General features: G+C 40.8%; 1 protein-coding gene across 3 annotated transcripts in view; it reads right to left on the reverse strand.

Annotated features, from left to right (window-relative positions):
- LOC121319585 (DENN domain-containing protein 2A-like) overlaps positions 1 to 25,665 on the reverse strand; it is a 57,228-nt gene that overhangs the window by 16,159 nt on the left and 15,404 nt on the right. Inside the window, exons 2-15 of one of the 3 annotated variants that reach the window (XM_041257170.1) lie at positions 25,433 to 25,587; positions 22,418 to 22,516; positions 18,322 to 19,293; positions 13,780 to 13,901; positions 10,694 to 10,809; positions 9,931 to 10,125; positions 9,576 to 9,669; positions 9,334 to 9,384; positions 7,679 to 7,875; positions 6,552 to 6,661; positions 3,722 to 3,791; positions 2,500 to 2,577; positions 1,787 to 1,927; positions 1,419 to 1,567 (exon numbers count right to left, since the gene is read on the reverse strand). In XM_041257170.1, coding sequence (XP_041113104.1) covers positions 1,419 to 1,567; positions 1,787 to 1,927; positions 2,500 to 2,577; positions 3,722 to 3,791; positions 6,552 to 6,661; positions 7,679 to 7,875; positions 9,334 to 9,384; positions 9,576 to 9,669; positions 9,931 to 10,125; positions 10,694 to 10,809; positions 13,780 to 13,901; positions 18,322 to 19,293; positions 22,418 to 22,503 — 2,381 coding nt within the window. In that variant the 5' untranslated portion in view covers positions 22,504 to 22,516; positions 25,433 to 25,587. The remainder of the gene's footprint in view (positions 1 to 1,418; positions 1,568 to 1,786; positions 1,928 to 2,499; positions 2,578 to 3,721; positions 3,792 to 6,551; positions 6,662 to 7,678; positions 7,876 to 9,333; positions 9,385 to 9,575; positions 9,670 to 9,930; positions 10,126 to 10,693; positions 10,810 to 13,779; positions 13,902 to 18,321; positions 19,294 to 22,417; positions 22,517 to 25,432; positions 25,588 to 25,665) is intronic. The other 2 variants (XM_041257171.1, XM_041257169.1) reach the window with 2 other exon arrangements.

A 25,665-nucleotide genomic window follows, 5' to 3' on the forward strand; every position in this document is an offset into this window, starting at 1 on the left:
CACACAGGCACACATGAGAGATGCACTAAAATAAAGAGCGAACTCTGTCTTTTTTTATAAACTGTTACTGGCTTGGAACCAGATGAAATCACCCAATGTCTGTGCAGGACTCGGCAACGAGCAAATGAGCAATGCTGCTAAGGGCAATACACGACACTCAGTACAAGGCCAACCAGTGCAGACACAAAGTCGCCCACTGAAAAGCTGGGAACCACATGGAACTGGTTTGATGGCCGATCGGTGACTGGTTGCAGTAGTGACCAGTAATCAGTCTCGGTACAATTGGGGTACTCACAGTACCAAGCGTAAAGAACATGTGAAACGGGTTTGGTGGCTGATCGGCGATCTACATACCAATCAGGGTGCTCTTGATATGAAGTGTAAAAACACTGGTGCCGGTGGTAAATAGAAAAGGAGCGCTTGGTGCTCAACACGGACTAGGAGCCAACCGAGGGGCTCAGAGTCAATCGGTACAGGCTAGGCACCAAACCATGGAGGCAGGTGGCGCTGCGCAGGAAAGTGAATGTTCTGCGGTGGCTACTTGGTAAGAATGCACAGCTTGTACCATATTTGATGCAGAGGCAGTGATCTGCCAGCTGACAAGCTCCTAGCAGCCTTCGCTAAAGTGATGCTGAATCAGTTGCTAACTACAGTGGAATTAGACTTCAGTCACAACATGCAGTGTAGCTGTAAACAGCTTGTCCCAAAGTGTGGAGAAGCTGGCTGATCAAAGTCAGGCAGCTGCAATTGGGGCTGTCTGTGAGCACAGGCTTTATAGCATAGCAACAGGGAGACTTCTGCCCTGGAACTAGAGAGAAAATGTAATTTATTTTTCTTTCCTAATGTTAGTAATACAAATATTACTCTCTTGCGCTTTTTTTTTGGCGCTAGAAAGAGAAAAAGAAATAGAAAAGGCTCCCAAAGGAGTGGAGCAGCAAGAGGAGCATGGAGTTTGCACAAAGGGGAAACTGGATCCTGGAGAAGAAGCAGGGAAACCTGCCGGCCTTGAACTACAACAGCTGGAACTGTCACAAATGTACTACCATGACACAAATAACCACTGAAACTGACAAAGTGAGCCTCACCTAGTCATGTTACCTGACACCAGCAGTGGGATATCAGAATGTAACAGTTTGGTACAGTTCCCAAATGTATGAATTCATAAACTTAAAATACAATCAGTCCAACAATGATATGTTTTATGAAAATATTTCTATGCTCTGATGATCCAAATCATGTTTTATTTGTTATGACTAACATTGTGAAATATTGTGAAAAGCTTTTGCTATCTACAGAATATCTACTAAACACTCTGACCTTCACAATACTCACAGTGGTAAATACACAACAATGACTACTGTGGAGCTTGCTAAGACACCAATACAGGGTGCTCCCTGTACTGTGCCCGGCTCCCTCACCTCAGCTTGTCAGCAGTGAAAATCACCCTCCTCTCCAGCAGCAGAGAGGCGAACACTCGAACCAGCAGCCGCACGTTCAGTGAAGAGAACAAACACTCGAAATCCACATGCTCCAGCCGTGAGTCCAATGGCCGGCACAGCATGATCACCTGAGGGAGAGGCAGGGGGAAAGGTCAGCACTGACGTCCTGATTTCATTGCACTATTGACATGGTTACCATCATTGACTGGACCATGGACCACAGGTGGGCAAAGTTGGCCCTTCCATGTTTCCAATCATGTTCTAAATTGTTTAACGGAAGCACATAAACCTTCATCCACCAGTAATTTATTATTAACAGGAAACATCAATATCTGAAAGGCGCACACCTCAGTCCCTGAGCCTGGGAGGAAGTTTTTGACGGTGATGGTCCTGCCGGGGGCAGGGAACGGCGCCTCCATAATGCTTCTCATGAAGGGCTGGACAAGAGCCGGGGAGATTGCCCTCCTCTTCTCCACCTCATCCAGGATCTGCAAGGTGATAGAGGACGCTGATGTTTAAAACCTGACATCTTACCGCACTCAAAGAGCAAGAAGCACATGGGATTTCCGTAGTTTTAGTAAAATAATTGATTAGCATACCATAGATGGTTCAATAATTCCATCTTGCTTTATTGGGTGTAGTAAAAGCTGCACTGTTTTCAACAGAACTGAAATTAACCGAAGGGGGGCTAGGTGGCGCCGAAAAACAAAGATGACGTCACAGATATTGAGGCGTTTACATCAATTCCATGTATGAATTTAAAACAGGCAGCCACGCTGTGTGCCTGGTTACTGATTGGCTGCCAAACAGCCCCACTGAAGGAGCTGGACCCTGGCACCTGAACCTGTGGTACACTGAACTCCCCCCCCCCCCCCCCCCCCCCCCCCCCCCTCCCCCTCCCCTTCCAACAGGTACACCAACTCAGACTTCTGAACAGTTACAACCAGACCTCTGGAGGTCTAGGTACAAATACAACCCTGGAGGAAGAAAAAAGTTTGCCTGACATTGCTTGAATATTCAATTTAAAAGCAGCAATAGATGAAAAACATGGGTACTATACCTTTGAAAACAGGTCAAAGCACCCCAACCGGCTCACAATACAGTACACCTCTGGCAGTCGCCTTCCCTTTCCACTGGGCTACAAGTGCAAGTAAAACAAAAACACATGCACAGTAAATAAAAAAAAAAGCTTTCTATCTATCTATATCGAGATATACAGAGTTTCAAAATATTTTTTATACTGAACTACAACATGAAACTATGAAATATGAACAATCTGTATACTTAATTACTGTATAACTATTCCATCAATATAATATATTATGGGACCTTGTGTCGAGAAGCCCCGCCCCTATATATCTATTGTGCGCTATTTTTATAATTAATTTGTATATATAAGTTATGTAAATATGACAGTATTATTTGTATTGTATTATTATTGTTGGTGATATATATGTATTGTGTTTTGTGCGGAAGGACAAAAGCCATCCGTCACTGTTGTTTACTATTTGAGACAGGTGAAAATGCCGGTCTCAAAGTGTAGCTGGTGTGGATGGGGTTGAGTCCCCATCCCGGTAAAGCTTGTGGGCATGTGGCTGGAGCCTTAATAAGGTCATTGTGTAATAGGTAATTAAGGCTCCAGCCACACATATAAAAGACCTACTCCAAGCTCATTATTGGAAGGGTGTTCAAGAGTGGAGAACGAGTGAGGAGGTAGGAGGTAGAAGCGAATTCAAAGTAAACAATTGCTATACGTGCTGGCTCAAAACCAGCACAATCCTTGTTTGGTTCTGTTTGTTTTTTTGTTTGGCCAGCGTGCCCTTTTGTTCTGTGTTTGTTTAAATCTTTGTTTTACTGTTTAATAAAAGTGCTGAACGCTGTAGCGTTTCACTTTTGCCCCGCTACTTCTTGGAGTTGAATTTGTGTTTCTGGTCTGACGTCACCCCAGCAAAGCCACCCTTTCACAGACCTGTACATTTATAAAAAAATCTAGAATTGTTACAGGACTAGTAAGAAACAATAGAGTAGATATAAAATGAGCAAGGAGTTATTGATTTAACATTTTATAACAGAATAAATATGGTAAAAACAGCTTAAACTACCTTATTTTCTGATTGGTGTTACCTGCAGTTTTAAAGAGTGATCACACAACTTGCTATTTTTTCTTAGAATTATAGGGATTTGTCTTCCAAAATGTTAAACTTTGTATTCAACTTCAATATTTTTCAAAATGACACACGCATAGTGTATTTTGGCATCAAATACATAGCTTGGCTTTTTACCAGTAAACGTCGACAGTATCCAAATCTCCTGCTCCCATCCTCTCCAGTCAGAACGAACGAGAAGGTTTCACTGAAACAATAAAGAACAAATATATATTTTTACACCAAACAATTCCAAGGCATGACCTGAAGCCAGCAGCATTTAACATTTAAGTCTTCTAAAGTTATAAGAGTTTCGCAAGCAAGTGAACTACACTGAACAAAAATATAAACGCAACATGTAAAGTGTTGGTCCCATGTTTCATGAGCTGAAATAAAAGATCCCGGAAATTTTCCATACAAACAAAAAGCGTATTTCTCTCAAATGTTGTGCACAAATTTTTTTACATCCCAATTAATGAGCATTTCTCCTTTGCCAAGATAATCCATCCACCTGACTGGTGTGGCATATCAAGAAGCTGATTAAACAGCATGATCATTACACAGGTGCACCTTGTGACAATAAAAGGCAACTCTAAAATGTTCAGTTTTGTCACACAATACAATGCCACAGATGTTTCAAGTTTTGAGGGAGCATGCAATTGACATGCTGACTGCCGGAATGTCCACCAGAGCTGTTGCCAGAGAATTGAGTGTTCATTTCTCCACCATAAGCCTCCTTCAATGTCATTTTAGAGAATTTGACAGTATGTCCAACCGGCCTCACAACCACAGACCACGTGTAACCATGCCAGCCCAGGACCTCCACATCCAGCTTCTTCACCTGCAGGATTGTCCGAGACCAGCCACCCAGACAGTTGATGAAACTGTGTGTTTGCACAACCGAAGAATTTCTGCACAAACTGTCAAAAACCATCTCAGGGAAGCTCATCTGCATGCTCGTCATCCTCACCAGGGTCTTGACCTGACTGCAGTTCGGTGTCGTAACCGACTTCAGTGGGCAAATGCGCACCTTCGATGGCCACTGGCATGCTCGAGAAGTGTGCTGTTCACAGATGAATTTTGGTTTCAGCTGTACCGGGCAGATGGCAGACAGCGTGTATGGCATCGTGTGGGCGAGCAGTTTGCTGATGTCAACGTTGTGAACAGAGTGCCCCATGGTGGTAGTGGGGTTATGGTATGGGCAGGCATAAGCTATGGACAACGAACACAATTGTATTTTATTGATGGCAATTTGAATGCACAGAGATAACGTGACGAGATCCTGAGTCCCACTGTCATGCCATTCATCCGCCACCATCACCTCATGTTTCAGCATGATAATGCACGGCCCCATGTCGCAAGGATCTCTACACAATTTCTGGAAGCTGAAAATGTCCCATTTCTTCCATGGCCTGCATACTCATCAGACATGTCAGCCATTGAGCATGTTTGGGATGCTCTGGATCGACGTGTATGACAGCGTGTTCCAGTTCCTGCCAATATTCAGCAACTTCGCACAGCCATTGAAGAGGAGCGGGACAACATTCCACAGGCCATAATCAACAGCCTGATCAACTAATGCATATCTGTATTCCCAGTCATGTGAATTCCATCGATTAGGGCCTAATGAATTTATTTCAATTGACTGATTTCCTTATATGACCTGTAACTCAATAAAATCTTTGAAATTGTTGCATGTTGTGTTTATATTTTTGTTAAGTATGAATAAACATTAGGCGCTGAAGTGAAGTTTCAAGTGGAAAAGCATCAACCTCCTAGGATCTATATTTACATGATGGTACCATCAGAAAAATGGCAATTGCACTGACAACTTTCAGGGTGCTAAAACAGCATTTATTTTTCATTTCAGAAAATTACCACATGACTAATTAAATCCAAATCCAAAATATTTTCTTAGGCAATTGTTGTATTATTGTTTTTTTCCAGACTCCTCTTTCCTCCCTTAGCCCCCTCTAAACTCAACTTAGTTGTGTCACTCCAGTATTTGTTTATCCAAAACAGCTTTTAATATGCTTATAATTATAAGAGTAGAGCAGTTATTTGCTGAAGACAGGCATTACAGATCTAATTTGGACTGATCTTATTTGATTTAGCCACCATCCATAGCAGTAAAGCTCACAGGAAAACATCCTTAAACTTTAGGCAACTGCAAGCTGCTGTTTAAAAGTGAAGTCCTTCTAAACAATACCATCTTAGGTCATTTTATTTATGTACATGTGTCACAAAATCAGCTGAAGTGGGGGACGTCAGACCAGAAACAGGAACCAGGAAATAAACAAAGAGACGTGGAGTTTGGTGAAGCTGAGCGAATGGTTTCGCTCAGCATTTAATAATGAACAGACGGACAGAAAATAAAAGGTTGCAAGACAAAAAAAAAAAAAAAAAAAACAGGACATGGCACTGGCAGCCAAAACAAAGAGATGAAACAAAACGGAGTATACAGACAAAACACGGTTAGCTTCTATTTGAACTATTACTATTATTATTACAATTACCTCCGTCTCCAGTCCTGTTCTCTACTCACCGAACATACAACCCTGAGTGAGTGAAAACATGCTGCTTTTATGCAGCTGTACCGAGACTCGACTGCTAATCAATCATTCAATTGGAGTCCCGGTACAACTGCACGTGAATTAATAAAGTGCAATTCCCCGTGCTCACATATTATTACATTTTACTTGCACGTGAAGTGCTGTGCAATCCTCGTGCCTAAATACAAATAAACATTTTAAACACTCATGTTACACAGACCCGTTTATATCCCGTGTACCAATGACTACACACCAACATTAACACACAACATACAACACAAAAAAAACACACAGGGGTGGGGCACTTTGCCACAACATGTCACAATTTTCAAATAATTTTTTTAAAAAGCACTACAGTCTCCAACATTCATGAATAGAGGAACAATTGGCACGCTGAGTGAAGTGAGTGGACTAACCTGGCAAAATTCTGCACTGGCACCCAGTCTCCAGCATCAGGGAAACAGAACTGGGGGATCACCTTCAGCTGGTCCTCCGTCTCACGCATAAACTTGAAGCCTTGCTCCAGCTGGCAACATCAAATAAGCCGTCAATCAGCAGAACAGCCAACTTCATATATTACACTATGTAACACAATTTTTGTTCCTGGGTAGTAAGTATTATTTCCTAATTGCTTGTGCCTCAAAAGTATAGAAAAAGGCTATTATTCCCCACAGACTTTGCTTTTGTGACCAGGACAGTGATATTTCAAAATATCTCTATTTCCTATGGGAAAACGGGCAAATGTGTGTCTTTTCGTTCACATAAAGTCAGAAAAAAACAACATATGAATCCAAGCTCCACCTCTTTGTGTCTGCCAGATCAGCTGGTGTCTAACTTGAAAGCAGGCATTACCAAAATCAGATTCAAATAATCTAAACATTGTTGTCTTATTGACCCCCTGTGACTGGGTAGGCTGCTCCTATGTTTATTTGTGTTGTTTAATGTATTATTATTATTATTATTATTATTATTATTATTATTATTATTATTGAATGTAGTTGGCATAGACAATGATGCTCATCTCTGCCAAAATACATCCTGTAAGAATGTGTGTCAGTCAGTAGATAATAATTTATTGTTAGATTTTATTTATCTGTGTTTGTTGTTTGTTTTGGCCAATTTGCCTTTTGTTTTGTGTTTAAAGTTTTGTTTGATTTAATAAAGAAAGACTGCATTTGCGTCTCATCCCGCTGTACTGAGTCTGTGTCTACTTCCTGGTCACCCCCTTATTAACATTACTACTAAATACAAAAGAAATCCAGTGGAAAAAGTCAGTTGGTCACTTTGCAAAATGCTGCATCATTTGTTGTTTTTAATGCTGCTTGAGAACAATAAACTAAACCAATAAACCAATAACTGTCAGATACATAATAGGGCCATTGCAAGACCCATGGCAGTGGTCTTATATATTAGTTTTCCATTGTTTGGTGTCTCAACCTGATAATAGTGGAGCAAAGTGGGCAACTAACTTCACCCCTATATACAGCGTATGTGTGCTCATTCATAACTGATGTTTGTGTTGTCTTTTCAGGCCCAGCCTTACCTTGAGTGGGAACTGCTGCGTGACCTCAGGGAGATACGGCACCCCTGCCTGCTTCTTCTGCAGCGCCACCACCAGGAAATACTCGAACAGCTTGCGCTCCTGCAGGTTCAGCAGGTCTAGCAGGTCCCTCTCCTGGGTGCGGTAGCGGCCTGTCTGCTTCAGCATGGACTGCACGTGCACCAGCCGCTGGCTATGAGCTGGGGGACAGAGAGGCATGGCATCACTGCAGCACTCACCACTGCTGCACTATGCAGAAGCATCAACAACACTCACACACACACACACACACACGACAGCATCAGTACACAGTAGCATCAACACTACTCACACACACACACGACATCATCACTATACAGTAGCTTTAACACTACTCATACACACATGCTCATTTTACTAATCTTAGTGAGCACATTGCAGTGACTCCCATTTTATTATAACTTATAATTCCAACCAAAAAAAAAAAAAAAAGTAGAGGGAGATCATAACTCTTCTAATTCTTAAATAAAGGATACATTTTAGGATACAGCAAATCATCATTTCCCCTCCACTGTTGATGTATATCTCTTCTACAGCACAGTGAACTACACCCTTTTAGGAGCGCCTAGCTACACAGGCAGGTGCTGTGCGTAAGCTTGCTTGTTGACAATGAGGAGAGGGTCCACTCCACAGAGAGAGCTACTACACAAAACCCTCAACTCCTAGACGTGCCTGTGAAGGCGCTGCCCAGCCGAGACCATCAGAAAGAGTTGGAGTCACCGTGAGGATGCCGGGACTCTGGGAGCCCAGAAGTAGGTCAGTTAAAGGGATTTAATCCCAAACTAAGTACAGTGAGGGTTATTAGTGTAGTAGGTTGCTGGAGTGGGACGTTCCTTTTAGTGGTACTAGCGCTTGTCATCTGTGGGCAAACTTTTATTTTTTGCTTTGTTTTGTTTTCTTTATTAAATCCAGTGCTAAGATTACCATTGCTTGTTACCTGTGGCAGTCTGACAGGGTGTAAGCCCTACCAGTGCACATGTGTATGTGTTGGTGTGGGGAATAATGGGTTAGCAGGAAGGGAGTTAGATTGCTCCCTGTCAAAACACGTGGGAATGTGGCTGGAGCCGTGAATTGAATAAGTGAGTAAATTATTAATTAAGGCTCCAGCCACAGGTGTATAAATAAAGTTATCACAGGTGTTAGAATGGATTGGTGATGGAGGTGGAGGGCTGTGATCTGTGTTCTGTGTTATGTTTACGTTCATGAGTTTCTGTATAACCATTTTTTTTTTGGCCCTTGTGCCATTTTGTTTGTTAATATGTTTTGTTTTCTTGAGTGTTTCGTGTGTCTAAATAAAGTGTGCATTAGAGGATTTAAATTTCCTTTCTGGTTGAAACAGCTTGCCAGTGAAGCTATCCTTTCACTGTACTCTAACATCAGGGCTGGTGTTTATTAAATCTGCGTCGTTGTGCAGCATGTCAACACCCAATGCTCTGTGTCTGACTCTTTATTTATTAGTGACAACCCACAAAGGTAACATCACCCTGTTACAAGCCATTTTCTTTTTGCAAAGCTAGATAAAATCTTGAATGTAAACCTACTTATACACAAATAGAAGTGACTGTCCATCTATGTAAAGTTCAGATTCGATGAGCAAAGGGCGATGGTGAGACATTTACCTTTCAGCTTCTCTTCTGTGTCGCTCTCAGACTCACTGTTCTCATCTGTAACTGAAAAATAAAACAATATATTTTTGTATTTTAAATAATCATAAATAGCCAGTTACTTGTTTAGAGACAAATTGAAAGTTCAATTTAATGCAACATCCGGTTGACGTTTTGTGCCTCATGCAAATTGTGCTGTTGAGAATATTTGGAATTGAGAGTTGAGAATACATGCCTCTGGAAGACTCCACCCCTACCTTTGCCAGAGCTGGACTCTGTGGACTGCGACACCCTCTTCATGCGCTTCTTCCCCCGGCGGGCTTCGTAAATACCATTGATCTTCAACACCAGCTGGAAGAAAATCAATTCAATCGGCTATCCTCTATACCCTCCATGGTATTTTTACACATTATTTTTTGCAGCTTTTTCCATGGTTATGATATGCCTTTACCATAGTTTACACTGGTTTTCCATGCTTATTAATATGCATTACCATACCTCGCTATTCTTTACCATGCTTTCACTATGCTTTATTACTCTTTACCAGGCAAGATTCGTTGACTGTTGTTTAGTGAGCACCACTGCTGAATGCAAACATCTTGGAAAGCCCACCTTAGGGATCTTCCTGCGGCGGCGGTTGTTGGGGTCTCCTGAAAGGCAGGGGGTGTCGTCAGGGCTGCTGGGGGTGGAGGGGGGGCTGACTCTGGAGGGGGAACACGCACCCTCGCGGTTTGTCTTCCGCAGGTCAAGCAGCTTGAAGCTGCATCGTTCTGAGTTCTGGCGGAAGAATCCCGGCTTGGAGGGGAGCTGCAGGAGAGGAACAGGGAAACTTTAGATAAGAATTACTCAACACTGGTGTCTTATGTCAAGGGCATATGTGTAATATAAATTAGGTTAATGGCCTGAGTTTGTCTGTGTAGTTCACAAATACAGTACTGTATGAAGTCTGTATCTCAACTGGTTTCTGAGGTATTAAATGTTGCATCCGGTGGCGGATTTGCTAATACATTCAAGCACCCATATGGAGGACATTCAAACAGTCTTTAAACTAATTGTGAAGTAAAGGTTTCATTGACAGCATAACTCTCAGGCAATTAGACACTCAATCCTGTTGCAGAAGGGAGGCTTCCCTAACAGATAACGACAAGGCATGGAGACACTGGTATTACCGTTACACTCATGGAAAGTTATAATGACCAGGTACCTACATGCAATGCTCCTGAAAGATTTTCAACTAAAGCTAAGAGCTCAATAAAAGAGAAATCAGTGAAACAGATCTTAAACAATGGGGCAGGGTCTACCTCTACCTTCACCCAAAATCACTTTTTGTTCTTTATATTTTAGAAACCCTAGGGTCAGGCTACACTGGTAGTACCTTAGTGGGTGTCCCTGGGGCAGATAAAGGCGGTGAGCGGGTCAAAATATACTTATTCCCCACACAGCGGCTCTCTGTCTCAATATCTTCATAGGGGTTTTCCTTTGAAGGGGGGTCTGCAGAAACAAAGGGAGAGACACACATGGCATTCACATTATAGTATCAGTGCACAAGGCCCAGATTCTAGCAAATGTTTTTTTATTTCCCATTACTGTAGTTCAAATATTTTATTTCCAGTATTTACATCGTACAGTCATTTTGTGACAACATGTTAAACATATAACAGCCAATTCAAACAATAAAACAACAACCACAAAATAACTATGTAATCATTTTAAACAAACTATGAAATGAACAAGAGAAATATGAAAATTAAATACTGAGAGAGAGAGAGAGAGAGAGAGAGAGAGAGAGAGAGAGAGAGAGAGAGAGAGAGAGAGAGAGAGAACAGTGAAGAGTCCCAACCGGCTATCCAAAGCAAGATAAATGGGAAGTCTAGGAAAGCAAGAGAGCTTTAGCGGATTTAGACAATGGCTCGACCATTTTAAATAGTATTAAAGTAAGCACAAAACAAAATGTACACACACTTAAACTTTTAATGTTCTAGTGATCTGAAGTAAAAAGTATTAATTGTTTTTTGATTAATTGCAGTATAGGGATAATACTAGGTCCAGACGAAGCATGCAAGCTGAATTATTTTGAAAGCTAAAAGTGAATATTGATAGGTATGAAAGTTTATTAATGTTTTGCTTGCTTTGTTTGTGCACATTTCAACTTGTTGTGGATGTTTTGTTTAGTTACTTCTTGGCTGTTTGAGCATTACCAGTAAGATTTATTTATCTTTAAAAAAACTGAGGTTGGCGATTAGGTGATCACACAACTGGGGGGGGTGTCAACAGAGCACAAGAAAGCCTGCCCGACGCCCTCGAGCAGCGACTGGACCATGCCGCACTTACTGGGACACAGAGCCATTTTGGCAGCAGCCAACAGCCCTGGCTGCTGTGGAACAAGGCCTGTAGCAGGACCAGGAATCTAAGCGAAGCCTTGTGGGAGATGGCGACAACAACAGACGTACTGACCAAGAAGGTTTACTCTGGAAGTTCAGGAGGAGCTTGCTAGGAACCGGTCCATCTAGCCCATTTGATTCCAGTCTGCACAGAATGCACACTCCGCTGAGAAAAACTGTTTCTATAGGACAATTCTTGGTTTACCAGGAAATTACATCATAGGTAAAAAAAACACATTTAAAAAAAAAAAATGATAAAGCTTATAGTAAGAATACTAGTATGGTTGGATGCTCGGGGGTTTTATAATTATTTTAACGTTCAAACGGCCAAAGAAAAACTAAACAATATATCTGAGAAAAATTTAAAATGTACACAAAACAAAGGCAAGCAAAACATTAGCAAACTTTAATCAATATTCACTTTAAATGAGTTTACTCTTCTTGACCATGGAACCCAGTCCTGAATTCTGAAGTACTCAATCAAAAAAAAAAAAAAAACAGCAACCACCAAAACAGTTAATCAGGATACAAAATGTCTTTGCTATCATGTCATCTTCTTCCATCTTTCCAAACTCCACCCTGTCCCCCACTGCACGCCTGTTAGGGTTATTAGGTAAGATAGTGGCCAAGTTTTGTTATGAGGTTTCTTCACAAAAGTGAACACACACACAACTAAGTATATACCCTCAGGGTGTATTCAGACATACTCAGGGTGTGATCATGTTTCCTTATTTATAATAAACATTAATCTAGTGTGAGTGGAGACTTGCTGAGTGCTGCTGGCAGGCAGTGTGTGTGGGGGGAGGAAGAGAGAGAGAGCACCTTTCATATAACTGATTATTACACGCACTGCAGCACTTCATCGTCAGAGCAACAATACCAATTAAAAGCAATTTTGTTTAACCACAGATAATAAGGCAGAGTAAGGTAAAAACAAAACCAAAAAAGGAGTTTTAAAATAATGTTTCAGTATTTTGTCACTTCTCTAATTTAAATTGAAATGTATTTTACTTATATAGTTCCTTTCTTACCACAGTATCTCAAAGCACTTCATATGTAGGTTAAAACAGAACACAGGTATGTAGTATCAAGTAAAAGTAAAAATTACAATTAACAGTGAATCATTATAATATCAATAAAAATAAATCTAAATAAAACAATTGAAGAAAAATAAGCAAACAAAATGGATAAAAACAATTATGTTTGTAAGTTAGGTTAAAAAGAATAAACTACAACAGAAAGTATTGACTCAAATGTATCGACTCGAAATGCTGTCGGAGTCTGAAGTATGTATTGTATGTTTTGTACTCTGAAGTAACATTTAAACTGGTCAGTAGTCAAAAGCAATAGTCTTTATATTACTGGTTTTGGTGTACTATTTAAAAGCTTTTGTATGTGTTGATGTGGCTAAAACTACATTATTTTGTGAACTTTCCATGAATTCTTGGTTTTTTGACGCAAATCAGACAAATAAAGCATTGCAATAATCAAGTCTAAATGAAACAAAAGCATGAATTTACTTCTCAGCAACAGACAAAAAATAAATAAAAGACCTAAGTTTAGCAATGTTTCATACATGATAGAAAGACGCTTTTGTAATTTTTGAAATATGAGCCTCAAAACTCAAATCAGAATCAAATATAACCCTGACATTTCTCACATGAGATTTTATATTAGAGGTCATTCTGCCCAAATGTTAGAAAAATCTGTTTTTATCTCAGTTCAATTGTGAGAAATATTCTCATCAGTAAGTCATTCACAACTCTGACAAGAACAGTCAGCAGATCAAAAACCAGACTGAAAATGGTCAAGAACAGTGTTGGCAAGTCAGTTTATTATCAGTGGAACTGGACTTACCTTTCAGCTTTACTGTTTTCTTGGCTTGTTTTCACATGGGCAGCTAATTATTTTACATGACCAGACCCCCACCCCCCCAAAACAAATGGCGGTTATTATTATTGAACCAAACTTTTTGCTGGTCCCCAGATCTCTCGCTCTACAGAGACAGGCTTGGAAACCAGTGGACCAACTATCTGTTTGACATAGCCTCTGGAAATAGGTAAAAGTGTTCAATCATTACCTAGGATGTCTTCATAGACATTCTCTTCTGATAAAGTGCGTGTAAGAGATAGTTTGGACTGGGCATTAACCTGGCAGCCTTCTGTCGAAGATTGAAGAACATCCTCAAACTCATACGACTTCCTAAAAGAAGATAAAGAGATCAAATCGCAAAATGCAGGGCACATGTTACAAAGGTTTACACCCATCAAACAACATTTGCACACAAGCCCCTTACAAAAAGTGAATATGTGGTAAACCATTTACAAGTCATTTTCTCCCTCTCATTATGTACAGTGGTTTGCAGAACTATTCACCCCTCTGCAAAGTGTTCACATTTTGTTGGCACGTGAGCATACTACATGACGCTTTCAAATTAGACTTTACATGCAGAATCTACACAAACTACTGCATATAGAATATAAATAGGTAAGAGATTACAGAGAAAAACAAATTTATCTCAGTTGCATAAGTATTCAACCCCTTTGCTAGTGCAGCCCTAAATCAGCTCAGGTACAAATTATTTGTATGAAAGGTCACAACATCAGTGAAATGGCTTCAGCCTGTGTGTACTCAAAGTGGTTTAACTTGTAGATAATTTTATTTTATAGTATATAAAGACTTTCAAGCTGCAACTCACATAGTGATCCAACAAAGCAATTATGAAGACCAAGGAGTTTTCTAAACAAGTCAGGGATAAAGTGGTAGAGAGGCACAAAGCAGGAGAAGGGTACAAGAAAATTTCAAAGGCATTAATTATCCCTCTCAGCACAGTGAAGTCCATCATTAAGAAGTGGAAGATGCATCGTACCACCCAGATACTATCCAGATCAGGTCACCCTCCCAAACTGAGCAGCCAGGCAAGCTGGATACTGGTTTGGGATGTCACTCTGAAGCCAACAACGACCTTGAGAGATCTGCAAATTTCTGTGTCTGAGATGGGAGTCAGTGTTCACACATCAACAATAAGCCAGTCCCTACACAAAGCTGGCCTGTATGGACGGATGGCAAGAAAGAAGCCATTACTCAAAAAGCTTCATTTTAAAGCATGTATGGAGTCTGCGATAAAGCATTTTGATGATACTGCAGACATGTGGACAAAGGTTTTGTGGTCAGATGAAACAAAAATGTAACTTTTTGGTCTAAATTCCAAGCGTTACGTCTTGTGCATGCCCAACACTGCACATCACCCAGTCAATACCATCCCAACTGTCAAGCATGGTGGTGGCAGCATCATGTTATGGGGATGGTTCTCTTTAGCAGGGACTGGGAAGCCTGTCAGGCTAGAGGGGAGAATTGATTGTGCAAAGTACAGGCGAATCCTTGAGGAAAACCTGTTTCAGTCAGCCAAAACTGGGGAGGAAATTCACATTTCAGCAGGACTATGACCAGAAGGACAAAGCCAAAGCCACACTAGAGTGGTTGAACAAGAAGAGAATTAATGTTCTTGAGTGGCCCAGTCAAAGTTCTGACTTGAATCCAATCGAAAATTTATGGCGAGACTTGAAGATTGCAGTCCATCAACGACCACTAACAAACTTATCAGAAATGGAGTAATTTTCCCATGAAAAATGGGCAAAGATTTCACCATCCTACTCTGTAAAGCTAGTAGAGACCTATCCGAAAAGACTCAAAGCAGTAACTTCTGCAAAAGGTGCTTCTACCAAGTACTGACTTAAGGGGCCGAATACTTATGCAACCAGTAAATTTTATTTTTTGTACATTTTCTTTGCAAGTTTTGCTGACATTTAACCTCCTCCTCATAACAGTGTTCAGTTTAACCACTACAGCTTTGAATAAAAAAAGTTTGTTTGAAAAACTGTGTATACATTATTTGTAATTCAACAAAATGTGACACTATTGGTAGGGAGTGAATACCTCTGCAAACTACTGTACATAATATATTTAAAATGATCACGATAATGTAAATGTCAGAGCATATTGCTTAAAGCATTATCGTGCACATCCCCAGGGCCAGACAGCCACACACTGTACATATCACACCCCTTAAAACAGACTTCCAGATGCAGATTGCACCCAAGAGTCAGTCTGCCACTCCACATCACTGATCTCTAAGGGAACCCTGGATCACACAGTGGAGGCAGTTTTCTATTCAGTGAAGTGAAGCGTTTGAGAGGTTCGCAATGCATCTACTACTTGTAGTATCAAATTGCACTGGTGGCTTATTTTATCTTATCATTCTAGTGTTTCTATAGAGATCAATGCTTCACACATAGTAATACCTGTTTGTACAGTAATCTGGAGGTAAAATGAAATTATTCACTTCCCTTGCCCTACCAATATATATATACAATCAGCACACATATCCAACCCTATAAAATTTTGACTTCAGTGACGATTAAAAGAGTGTGACATATATGTGATTTCATTGTTACCCTGTTCCAACCACCCTTGTCCGTTTTTCAGGGACCACAAAAAAGACCAAATGTCAAAAATACATAGATGAAAGGACTGTTTTAAAATAAGTAAGCTTCCATTTAGATGATCTGGAGGCACACTGTGGAGGCCAAATCACAGTGTAGCACTAAAGGCACAATTACTATTACAGTATGCTGTACATTTACATGTAGTGGTATGAGTTGTATGACCACGATAGAGGGAATGGAAATACAACATAAAATAACAAAATTACTTTCATTGAAACAATGCACAATTCACTACACACGCTATACATTATTATGCAGCTTCTAAAACTAAACTCCTGCATAAAGTTACCATGGAATCATATAGCTGTACATTAAGGCACATGTCTGTCCGATACCCTTCAGTACTTTTAAAATAGATTTTGCTGTTTTAAAAGTACTTTTCAATAATACAGTTAAAAATAACTACTCTTTTTAATACTACATCACTGTTAAACTGCAGAAATATTTCCAATAAAGAAAATGTTTTTTGAAAACGACTCAATATTTTCTCTTATTTAACTCAATTTAAATTAAGCACTTCAAAGATCAAACTTTCTTTTGAATATTTTGAACTTTTTAACTATCACATTTTGAACTACCATTTCAATATACACTGAACAAAAATATAAATTACAATATATACAATTTCAAAGATTTTATTGAGTTACAGGTCATATAAGGAAATCAGTCAATTGAAATAAATTCATTAGGCCCTAATCGATGGAATTCACATGACTGGGAATACAGATATGCATTTGTTGGTCAGGCTGTTGATTGTTGCCTGTGGAATGTTGTCCCACTCCTCTTCAATGGCTGTGCGAAGTTGCTGGATATTGGCAGGAACTGGAACACGCTGTTGTACACGTTGATCCAGAGCATCCCAAACATGCTCAATGGCTGACATGTCTGGTGAGTATGCAGGCCATGGAAGAAATGGGACATTTTCAGCTTCCAGAAATTGTGTACAGATCATTGCGACATCGGGCCATGCATTGTCATGCCGAAAATTGGCCTCAGGATCTCATCACAGTTTCTCTGTACATTCAAATTGCCATCGCAATTGTGTTCATTGTTCGTAGTTTATGCCTGCCTATACCATAACCCCACCGCCACCATGGGGCACTCTGTTCACAATGTTGACATCAGCAAACCACTCGCCTACACGACGCCATACACGCTGTTTGCCATCTGCCCGGTACAGTTGAAACCGGGATTCATCCATGAAGAGCACACTTCTCCAGGGTGCCAGTGGCCATCAAAGGTGAGCATTTGCCCACTGAAGTCGGTTACGACGCCGAACAGTAGTCAGGTCAAGACCCTGGTGAGGATGACGAGCACGCAGATGAGCTTTCCTGAGATGGATTCTGACAGTCTGTGCAGAAATTCTTCAGTTGTAACAATCTCCCTCTCGATCTGTGAGGGCGCTGTTTAACAGTGGCTTTCAGGGTCAGTCGGAAGCCAGCCAGCCAGGAAGGGGGCAGAGTCACAATTGCCGGACTAATCGCCCTAAAGCGGTATGTGATGTGTCAGTCATGGAATGGAGGAGAAGTGACTGGACTAGCTATCGCAGGGGGTGTGACTAAGGGTACAATTGTTACCGCTAGGACCAAGAAAGAAAACAACCTATTAGTACTTGTGAGTGAAGTGTTTTGTTTGTTTTGTAACTGTGTAATTGTCTTTTGTCAGACAACTAATATGAACCCAGGAGCTGTCGCTTCAAGCCAGCGCTAAAACTCAGACTGCACTGCACATGTACTTACAACACTACTGTCCGGAGACGTGTCTACCTGTGTTGTGTGCCTGTGTTTTGTATTATTTTGGGACTGAAACCTCTTGGTTTATATATACACTGGCAATATCCATAGTTGAGTAGAGCCAGCATTATTATTTCAATGGTCAAATTGACAAAAAAGAAAACAAAAGAATTGTTAGAACCGTAACAGGGCAAAAAATTAAAAACTCTTGACATTTACTCCTAAACATAATAAAATAACTGCAGCATCAACATACATTTTAAATAAAGAAAAATAGATGGGTTATACTCATTTGCTTAAGGTTGTAAAGGTTCTAAACAAGGCATCAGCGAGTACCTCACATTTATTGCTCTCCAAGTATTTAGAAATTCATCATCCTCTTACCTGTTAGCATTGTTTCTATGTTTGTCTGCCCAGGCTCTCCTGCTGATGCTGGGGGGAGGACAGGTGGGGAGGGGTGGTGGAGGGATAGAAGGCAGTGGTGGTAAGTTCCTCCTCCCCCTCCCTAGCCCCGGTGCTGTGCTGGAGGGAGACCCCGGCCCGTCATGCTGAAAAGTGCGCTGAGGCTTGGGGAGAGGGTTGATGGAGGGGGTGCCTGGCTCAGTGTAGACATTTTCCTGATCACTCGTCCTGCTGCCAGGCCTCAACACCTCCAGCGTCCCAAAAATGGGCTCTGTTGGCCTCCTCTCCCTCCCCTTCGCTTCTTCTTCCTTGGCAGGAGGACAGAAGTAATTGCCTGGCATCACCAACTGAGGCTGGTTGGGTCCTTCCTTTAAGGCCTGCTCCAGCTTCTTGATGTGAGTCAGAACAGACTTATTGTCCAGGACATTCGCACACGGCTTCTCGCTAATCCCCTTTTCTAATTTACCCTCCCTATTCACAGGTGCCTGTGGGATTTTAGACCTCAAATCCCTGGTCTTTCCTGAATTCTCCTTCCCCAGGTCCTCCTTCTCGCAGCCCACAAATCTTTTGCTATTTCCCCTCCGGACCTCTGAGGTCTTCATCTCCTCTTTCTTTGCCATTTCTGTCTCTTTTCTGGTCAGAAGTGGGCATGGGACCTCCTTTTTGCCCTCCCACTGTGAGATCTTGTCTTGTATACTGGCCTTGCTCTTGAGGCCCAGCTTATTGTTAGCAGGCAATTTTTTTGCAAACTTGTTGCTGCCAGTCAGCCTGTTTTCGCTGGCTTGATGGTCTGCGCCTGTATGCTTTTGGGTCAACATGGTGGTGTGTCCCTGTGCGTCAGTTGGATTATCCAAGGAGGTCAGCGGGGTCTTGGTCTCCCCTTCCAACTGGAGGCCTGAGTCCAAAACAATTGCAGCCAAAATCTCCCCTCTCTTCACTCCACAAAATTGAAGTCTGTAGGAGGAAAGAAGGCACACAGAGTCAGAAGGATACAGAATCAAGTCAACCAGTATGAAAATGTTTAGTTTTTTCAAAGCTTACCATGCTCATACCTGAACAAACAACTTTTAAATATAATGAGATTAAAATTGACCATTAGTGATGTTCCTTAAATATTATGGAACATAGCCACATTCAGAAACAGCTCGAGTGTTAGTGCACACCACTGCTTTCTCAATGTGAGAAAATATTAATTTAGCACAGAGTTCAGTAAAAAGTTCAAACAATAACATTAAAGAATATTACATTTTCAGAAACATAATTTGCTTACTTTGTATTAAAATAAAAAGTACTTTCTATTCTATTAAATTTCAGGGTGAGTATACCGTAACAGGTCACTTTGCAACGCTGCTGCAGAATGAAAACACCAGTTCTAACCCATTTAAAAGGAGGCCACCTTTCAAGAGGAGTTGTGTGTCCCTGTAAAAAAAGCTACATCCTGCTGTTTTTGAATCTCAGCTGTTCAAGACACATGAAGTTTTTAATGTAAGAAGGTATCATGCTAAGGCTGACAGCAGGACTATCCACAACAGCGGTGCAAAGTGGTCAACACATTTTACAATCACCTTGTATATTGATCTATACAAGATCTCAATGTGTTTTCAGTGTATTCGGATATGTTCTCCAAACAGCTGAAGGATGTCTCTGAAACAATATCTGTAGCTAATTAAAAGAAGAAGCACTGAAGCCTGTTTACAATTAGCCCTTGAGTGGGACAAGGAGCAAATCCAGCAACACAGGTCACATGTTTGAGGTGAAGCCAAGACACGGGCCTCCTCCAGCTTGTACAAATCTTTTGCCAATAGAAATAGCTTCAAGGAGTGTTTTAAAATATGTTTTTACCTCTTATTATCAGTAGCAATTTTATCAGTGGTTCCCCTTGTCGAATAATTGAAATAACCAAACAGACAGCTAATTTAATTAACCCAGGCAAGAACATTTCTATGTCTAACAAATACTGGGAAAGAAATGGAGACTGTTGGAGAACTCTGAAATTATTAAATCGTTACAAAGCTGTTAAAATCACACTAATCGGAACTTGAACTATCAGGTCTTTTGAACATAATGTTATGATGAGTTTAAACTGCGCTAAACCGCTTTGATTTATCAATGAAGCATAACTTGTTTTATCATTCATTCAAAACGTCTCCACTGTGCCTGTTTCACTGGTAATATCAGTTTGAACATGATACAGAATGAAAAACTATTTGGGAACAGCAATACTACAGAAGAAAACATTTAAACGATCTACAAACACTACTATACATATAATATTTTATCTGGAAATGGCTCATCTTTCTTTTTGACCTCTGGTGCCAACTTGGCCACATGGACATTGCCTTATATCACTAATAAACATGTCTGTGATTGAGACAGTGTCTGGACTCGATTGTTCAGGTCATTACTGAGGTGTGTTCTCAGAAACTCTCACAGTTCCAACAACTGATGCCAGCTGGAGCCCTAATTTACTACAACTGGTACTATTGTCACGCAATGTTCAGTAACACTAAAGAAAAAAGAAATAAATAAATTAACATAACCACTTGAGGACTGTCGTAACCAATCAACCATGCCCAATTAATCAGACTTCTTTGCTTCAAACACAATACATCTTTTTTCATTGTGTTGGCAGGAGAGGCATTTGAGAGCGAGGTCCAAGCCACAAACAGATGCTGTGAATGGACTGTCTTTCCATGGGCTCCTACTAATGCAGAGAGGAAGCCCGAGGTGTTGGGTAGGGGGCGCTGTAGAGAGGTGGGCACCCTTCTCCCAACATCTACCTGTGATTGCTCATCCCATTCACAAACAGAAAACACTTCTCATAAGTCACTGGTAATCTGCAACAGGTGGTGCCTGAAAAATGTCATTAAATCCATGTAGCTGAGCCATTTCAGCAATAACAAACGAGAAACAAGACAACAAAGAGAACAAGAAACAAGCATTGAAGTGTACAAGATAACTCAATTCACTCTTACAATACTGATAAAAAGGTCTTGCAAAAAATCTTCAACTTCTGCTATTTCAAGTTTAAGAAACTGGTGGAGACTTTCAGAAGTCACATACAAAACAATGGTATTTTGTTGTTTAAGGAATTGGAGAGGGGATGGATGCTAAATACAGTTGATTATTGTGGGGAACTTATTTTATAATCTCATATCAGTTCTGGTTAAAACAAGAAACCTGGAATCTTAATGGTCCCAAGGAAACATGATTTTAAGCACTGCCCTGATACGCTTCTGAACACATGCATACAGCTCCTCCTGGAGCATTTCAAGCCACATACTGTGTTCAAGCAAAGCCACATGAGAGCATCCTCTCTGGTCCTGTGGTCAGCAGTGGTCAGTGGGCAGATTGGTGGGGGAGGAAGCAGCATCTGGATGAGCTATAGTATAATAGGGGAGGTTCCCTGAGGCTGATGAAACAAACATGATAGCCAATAACACCACAAAGCGCTCAGGGATACAGAAAGAGGGTGGGGGGGGGTTCAGAGAGGGGAGAAGAGGCAGTGAAAATGCATGTGTGACACAGATGGTTTGATTAAAGTTCTAATTCTCCTACGACAGCTTAAAGTTTGGTGCCACACTATACACTCATTTAAAAAGTTTCCTTGCAAGCCCCCCCCCCCCCCCCCAAAAAAAGTAATAAATTGGGAAGAATAGTTACATAGCTATTGCTCCAGGGGAAAGTTTGCTCTATGTAAGCAGAAGCCATTTACTAATAGTGTTGAAACATTAACAGTAAGGCAAACTTTGCACTTGAACAAAAACTTAAGACCTAGAATTGATTGAATTGGACCCTTATCTGGATCATAGAGCAATGTAGTGGACAGTATGTTGTACAGATTTTTATCAGAACTTAAAGTATCGTATCCCAAATGAATGTATACAAAATTTACAAAAAACCAGAAGATCTTCAACGCAAGAAAAAGGTGGCAGTGCTAAAGACATTGTGGCTAGTTAAAGGTAAGAACATGGATTTTAACACTTTGGTTAGCTGGAGAGTGAGGAAGGTTGCTTCTTTGGGAAATCTAAAACAAACTGGACCTTAAATAAAAGTACGTAATTTGAAGCCATCTTACCTGTCGATCGATTGGGAATTACAATTTTCAAAGTTCCTGCTCACCAGCACCGCCCTACCGGCAGTCATCGTGTTAGCAACTGGCATTGTCACTACACACCTGAGGGGGAAAAAAAGACAGGTTAAGATCCTACCATCTGCAGCTAAAAGAAAGCATATGAACAGTAGACAGAATGATAAATCCAGAGTATAAAGAACACATATGAACAGTATACAGGGTGATAAACCTAGAGTGCAGAAAATATAAACCGTGTTCACAGCGCTGTATTGGGGTATAGCTGTAGAACTGTATAAAAACAATATGGGCTATGTAATAATCACAGACAGAAGGACACACTGATGACGTTTCTCACATTTTCATATGACAGCTCCACAATTAAGAGAATGTATATTTCCCTCCATAATGAATTATAAAGTGCAGCACCAATCAGTAAATATAAAAGCTTGCAAATACCTACAAAAGTATGTATCCTTTTCTCTCTCCATTGTGGAAATAAAAAAGTGGAACCGCCTGACGAGAGTGAAATTATGAAAAATAGGAGTAAGAGAACCATTTGGATTGGAGTTTAATATGCTTTTCCACTAAGCGCCAAATTGTAATTAAATGAGAGATTATAGAGCCAAAATAAAGTTTACATCTCTTGAGAGGAACAGCAGAGTAAAGTAAGTCTTGGAGTCTATGTGGATATACTAGGCTTTTCTCTAACAATGACCATGAAACAGGAGCATTAGGATCAACCCAAACAGTAATTGGGCGAAGCACAAATTACCAAAAATAGTACTTAAAGTACTATTAAAGTACTAAAAATAGTACTCCGCTCCCCCGCTCCATATACAATTGGCTCATTCTGCTCAGCTCACACTCTCTGTCCCCAACGCAGGATTGGATTAACCAATATTCCAATAACGCCATTCGCCATAATATGCATAGGGCCCCCAAAATACAGGATGGCATTGGGCCTCGACGTCCTTTAATCCAGCCCTGCCCTTATGTACTTATATTATCTGTCTGACTCTGACTATCATACTATATTTGGTGAGCAAGATAGTAGTTGCCTTAAGTTTTTACAAATCTTCTACAAACTTTTAGCATAGACTTCCTATAGACGCTCAGATTTAATTTGGGATAAACTGGTGATTTTATAAATGTATGAGGACCCTCCCTATGTGTGTGCAGTAGTTTTTTTTTATTATCTAGAATCAGCCATTTTATTTGACAATTTGGCTGATTGATGCACTGCAATACCTAGCTCCTACACACATGAAAGACACTCAAATACAAGTAATAAACAATTTTTTTTAATACAGCAAAACCAGATTTAGGAGCTTCGCAAGCAGTTAGTTTGGATGCAAGATGCTTTAGTCAGAGAGAATTGGAAGGCAATCACTACAGTAAGTAATGGAAAATGCCAATCACAAATTGGCATGCCAGTCTGAAATGTGAAAGAACATTTAATGAAACCTGTTTTAATACATTACAAGTCACAGAAACACCACACATATTACAGATATAGTATGTAGTACTGTTTCTGTTATACTAGTAATACTAGTACTGTTTCCTAAAGCACTAAAGTATTATTCATGCAACACATGCCTATGCAGTATTCAGGGACTGTTTTACAAAGTTTTTTGCTACCCTAACAATATTTACAAGAAACACTTTTGAGCTATATTTTCAGTAAGGGTCTAGAATAATATACCAACATTGTTGGAACCTCTACAATGTAGAGCTTTTTTACACTCGGCAGACAATGGACATGCATCAAGTTGCCCATTTCAAGCGGCTGCAGCACTATTGCTGGAGTACAGTCGAACCAAAGGGTTTTCAAGCTCAGTGTTCTACTCTAAGCTTGGATCCTTGCCTATAAAGTCAGATGTCTCCACAAAAAAATCACTCACTTCTGATGCTTGTTAAGCAAATTAAATTAGTCCCAGAGAGCAAATACGTTTTTGTGAGTATATTTTGATTCTTTTTTATGGGGGGGGGGGGTCACATGCTTTAAGGGCTGGAGAAGCTTAGTGGGAGAGGGCTCTGCTTCGCAAAGCTGTAGAAGCAGGGTTAGGAACTGCACTGGTCTGAACACGGAGCTGGAGGTTTGAGTGGCTCAGCTTTGGAAGCAGGGTTAAGAACTGCACTGGTCTGAACTGGGACGTGTTTGAGTGGCTTAGTGGTTAGAGTGTTGTTTTGCCACGTAGAGGGCTGTGGGTGTGAGTAGCTCAGTGGGGGCTGTAGTGTGAAAGGTAGTGGAGCTTAGTGGTTAAAGGAAGCACTGGACTACAGAGTGGTATGTAGTGGGCTTAAATAGATCAGTCATTACAGAAAGCGATGGGCTGCAGCGTAGAAGGGGTGAGGGTGAGTAGCTCAGTGGTTAAAGTGCCGGTCTGCATGGTGAAAGGTAGGTGTGTTTGAAGTGCTGGTCTGCAGCATTGATTGTAGTGGGTCTGTTTTAGACCAATACTGCTGTCAGAGGCTGAACTAATAGAAGATAAGTAGTCCTGGTATTAAAGCTTTCATTGTTTCTGTTTGAATGAGATCTTTCTCTGTTTAGGAATGATTTGCTGCTTTTTTCTGAGAATTCACCATTGTAACAACAGTGCAAACAAAAAAAGACAACTCCCACAATTATTTTGTAAAGAGCAGCCATCTGCTCAGACCAATAAAATCCTCCAGTAGAATGTGACCTCCATGACACTCCCACCTTACTCCCCTTTATCGATAGCTGATACATGCCGAGACAGTGCCATGGGGTGAGCTGTCTTGATATGCCTAGAGGTCATGTAGACATGCAATCCACAAAAACAGCATCCTTGTTTGGGAGTGAGATTATGTTGCAGATTAGATAACCAGTTATGGTGCTGGAAGTAGGTACTGTGCTCTGTTTTGAAGCGAGGACTGTTGCCTCATGGTTTGAGCCGAGGTACTGGGAGGCAGTGTGGCCTAGTGGTTAGTGTTGAGGACAGGGTGGCTTAACAAGTTAAGTACTGGGAGACATCAAGGTCTAATAGTTATACATACCTTTGCTGCTTTTTTTAACTTGACAGAACAGCTCACGGTGGCCTTGCATTTCCTGCAGATGCCATTATTTACCCTGTGTCTCCAAGATCCCCATTTTATTACTACCGCATCCTTTTGGGGCAGGTCTGGCCAGTGCTTTTCTTAAGATGCTCTCACTAAAACACAAATCAATTGAGAGGTCCAGAGTGATAACAATAGATAACAATGCTGTTCCCCTGATGGCCTCCCCTTGC

This window comes from Polyodon spathula, chromosome 8, assembly GCF_017654505.1.
Source record: "Polyodon spathula isolate WHYD16114869_AA chromosome 8, ASM1765450v1, whole genome shotgun sequence".
Classification (NCBI taxonomy): Eukaryota; Metazoa; Chordata; class Actinopteri; order Acipenseriformes; family Polyodontidae; genus Polyodon; species Polyodon spathula.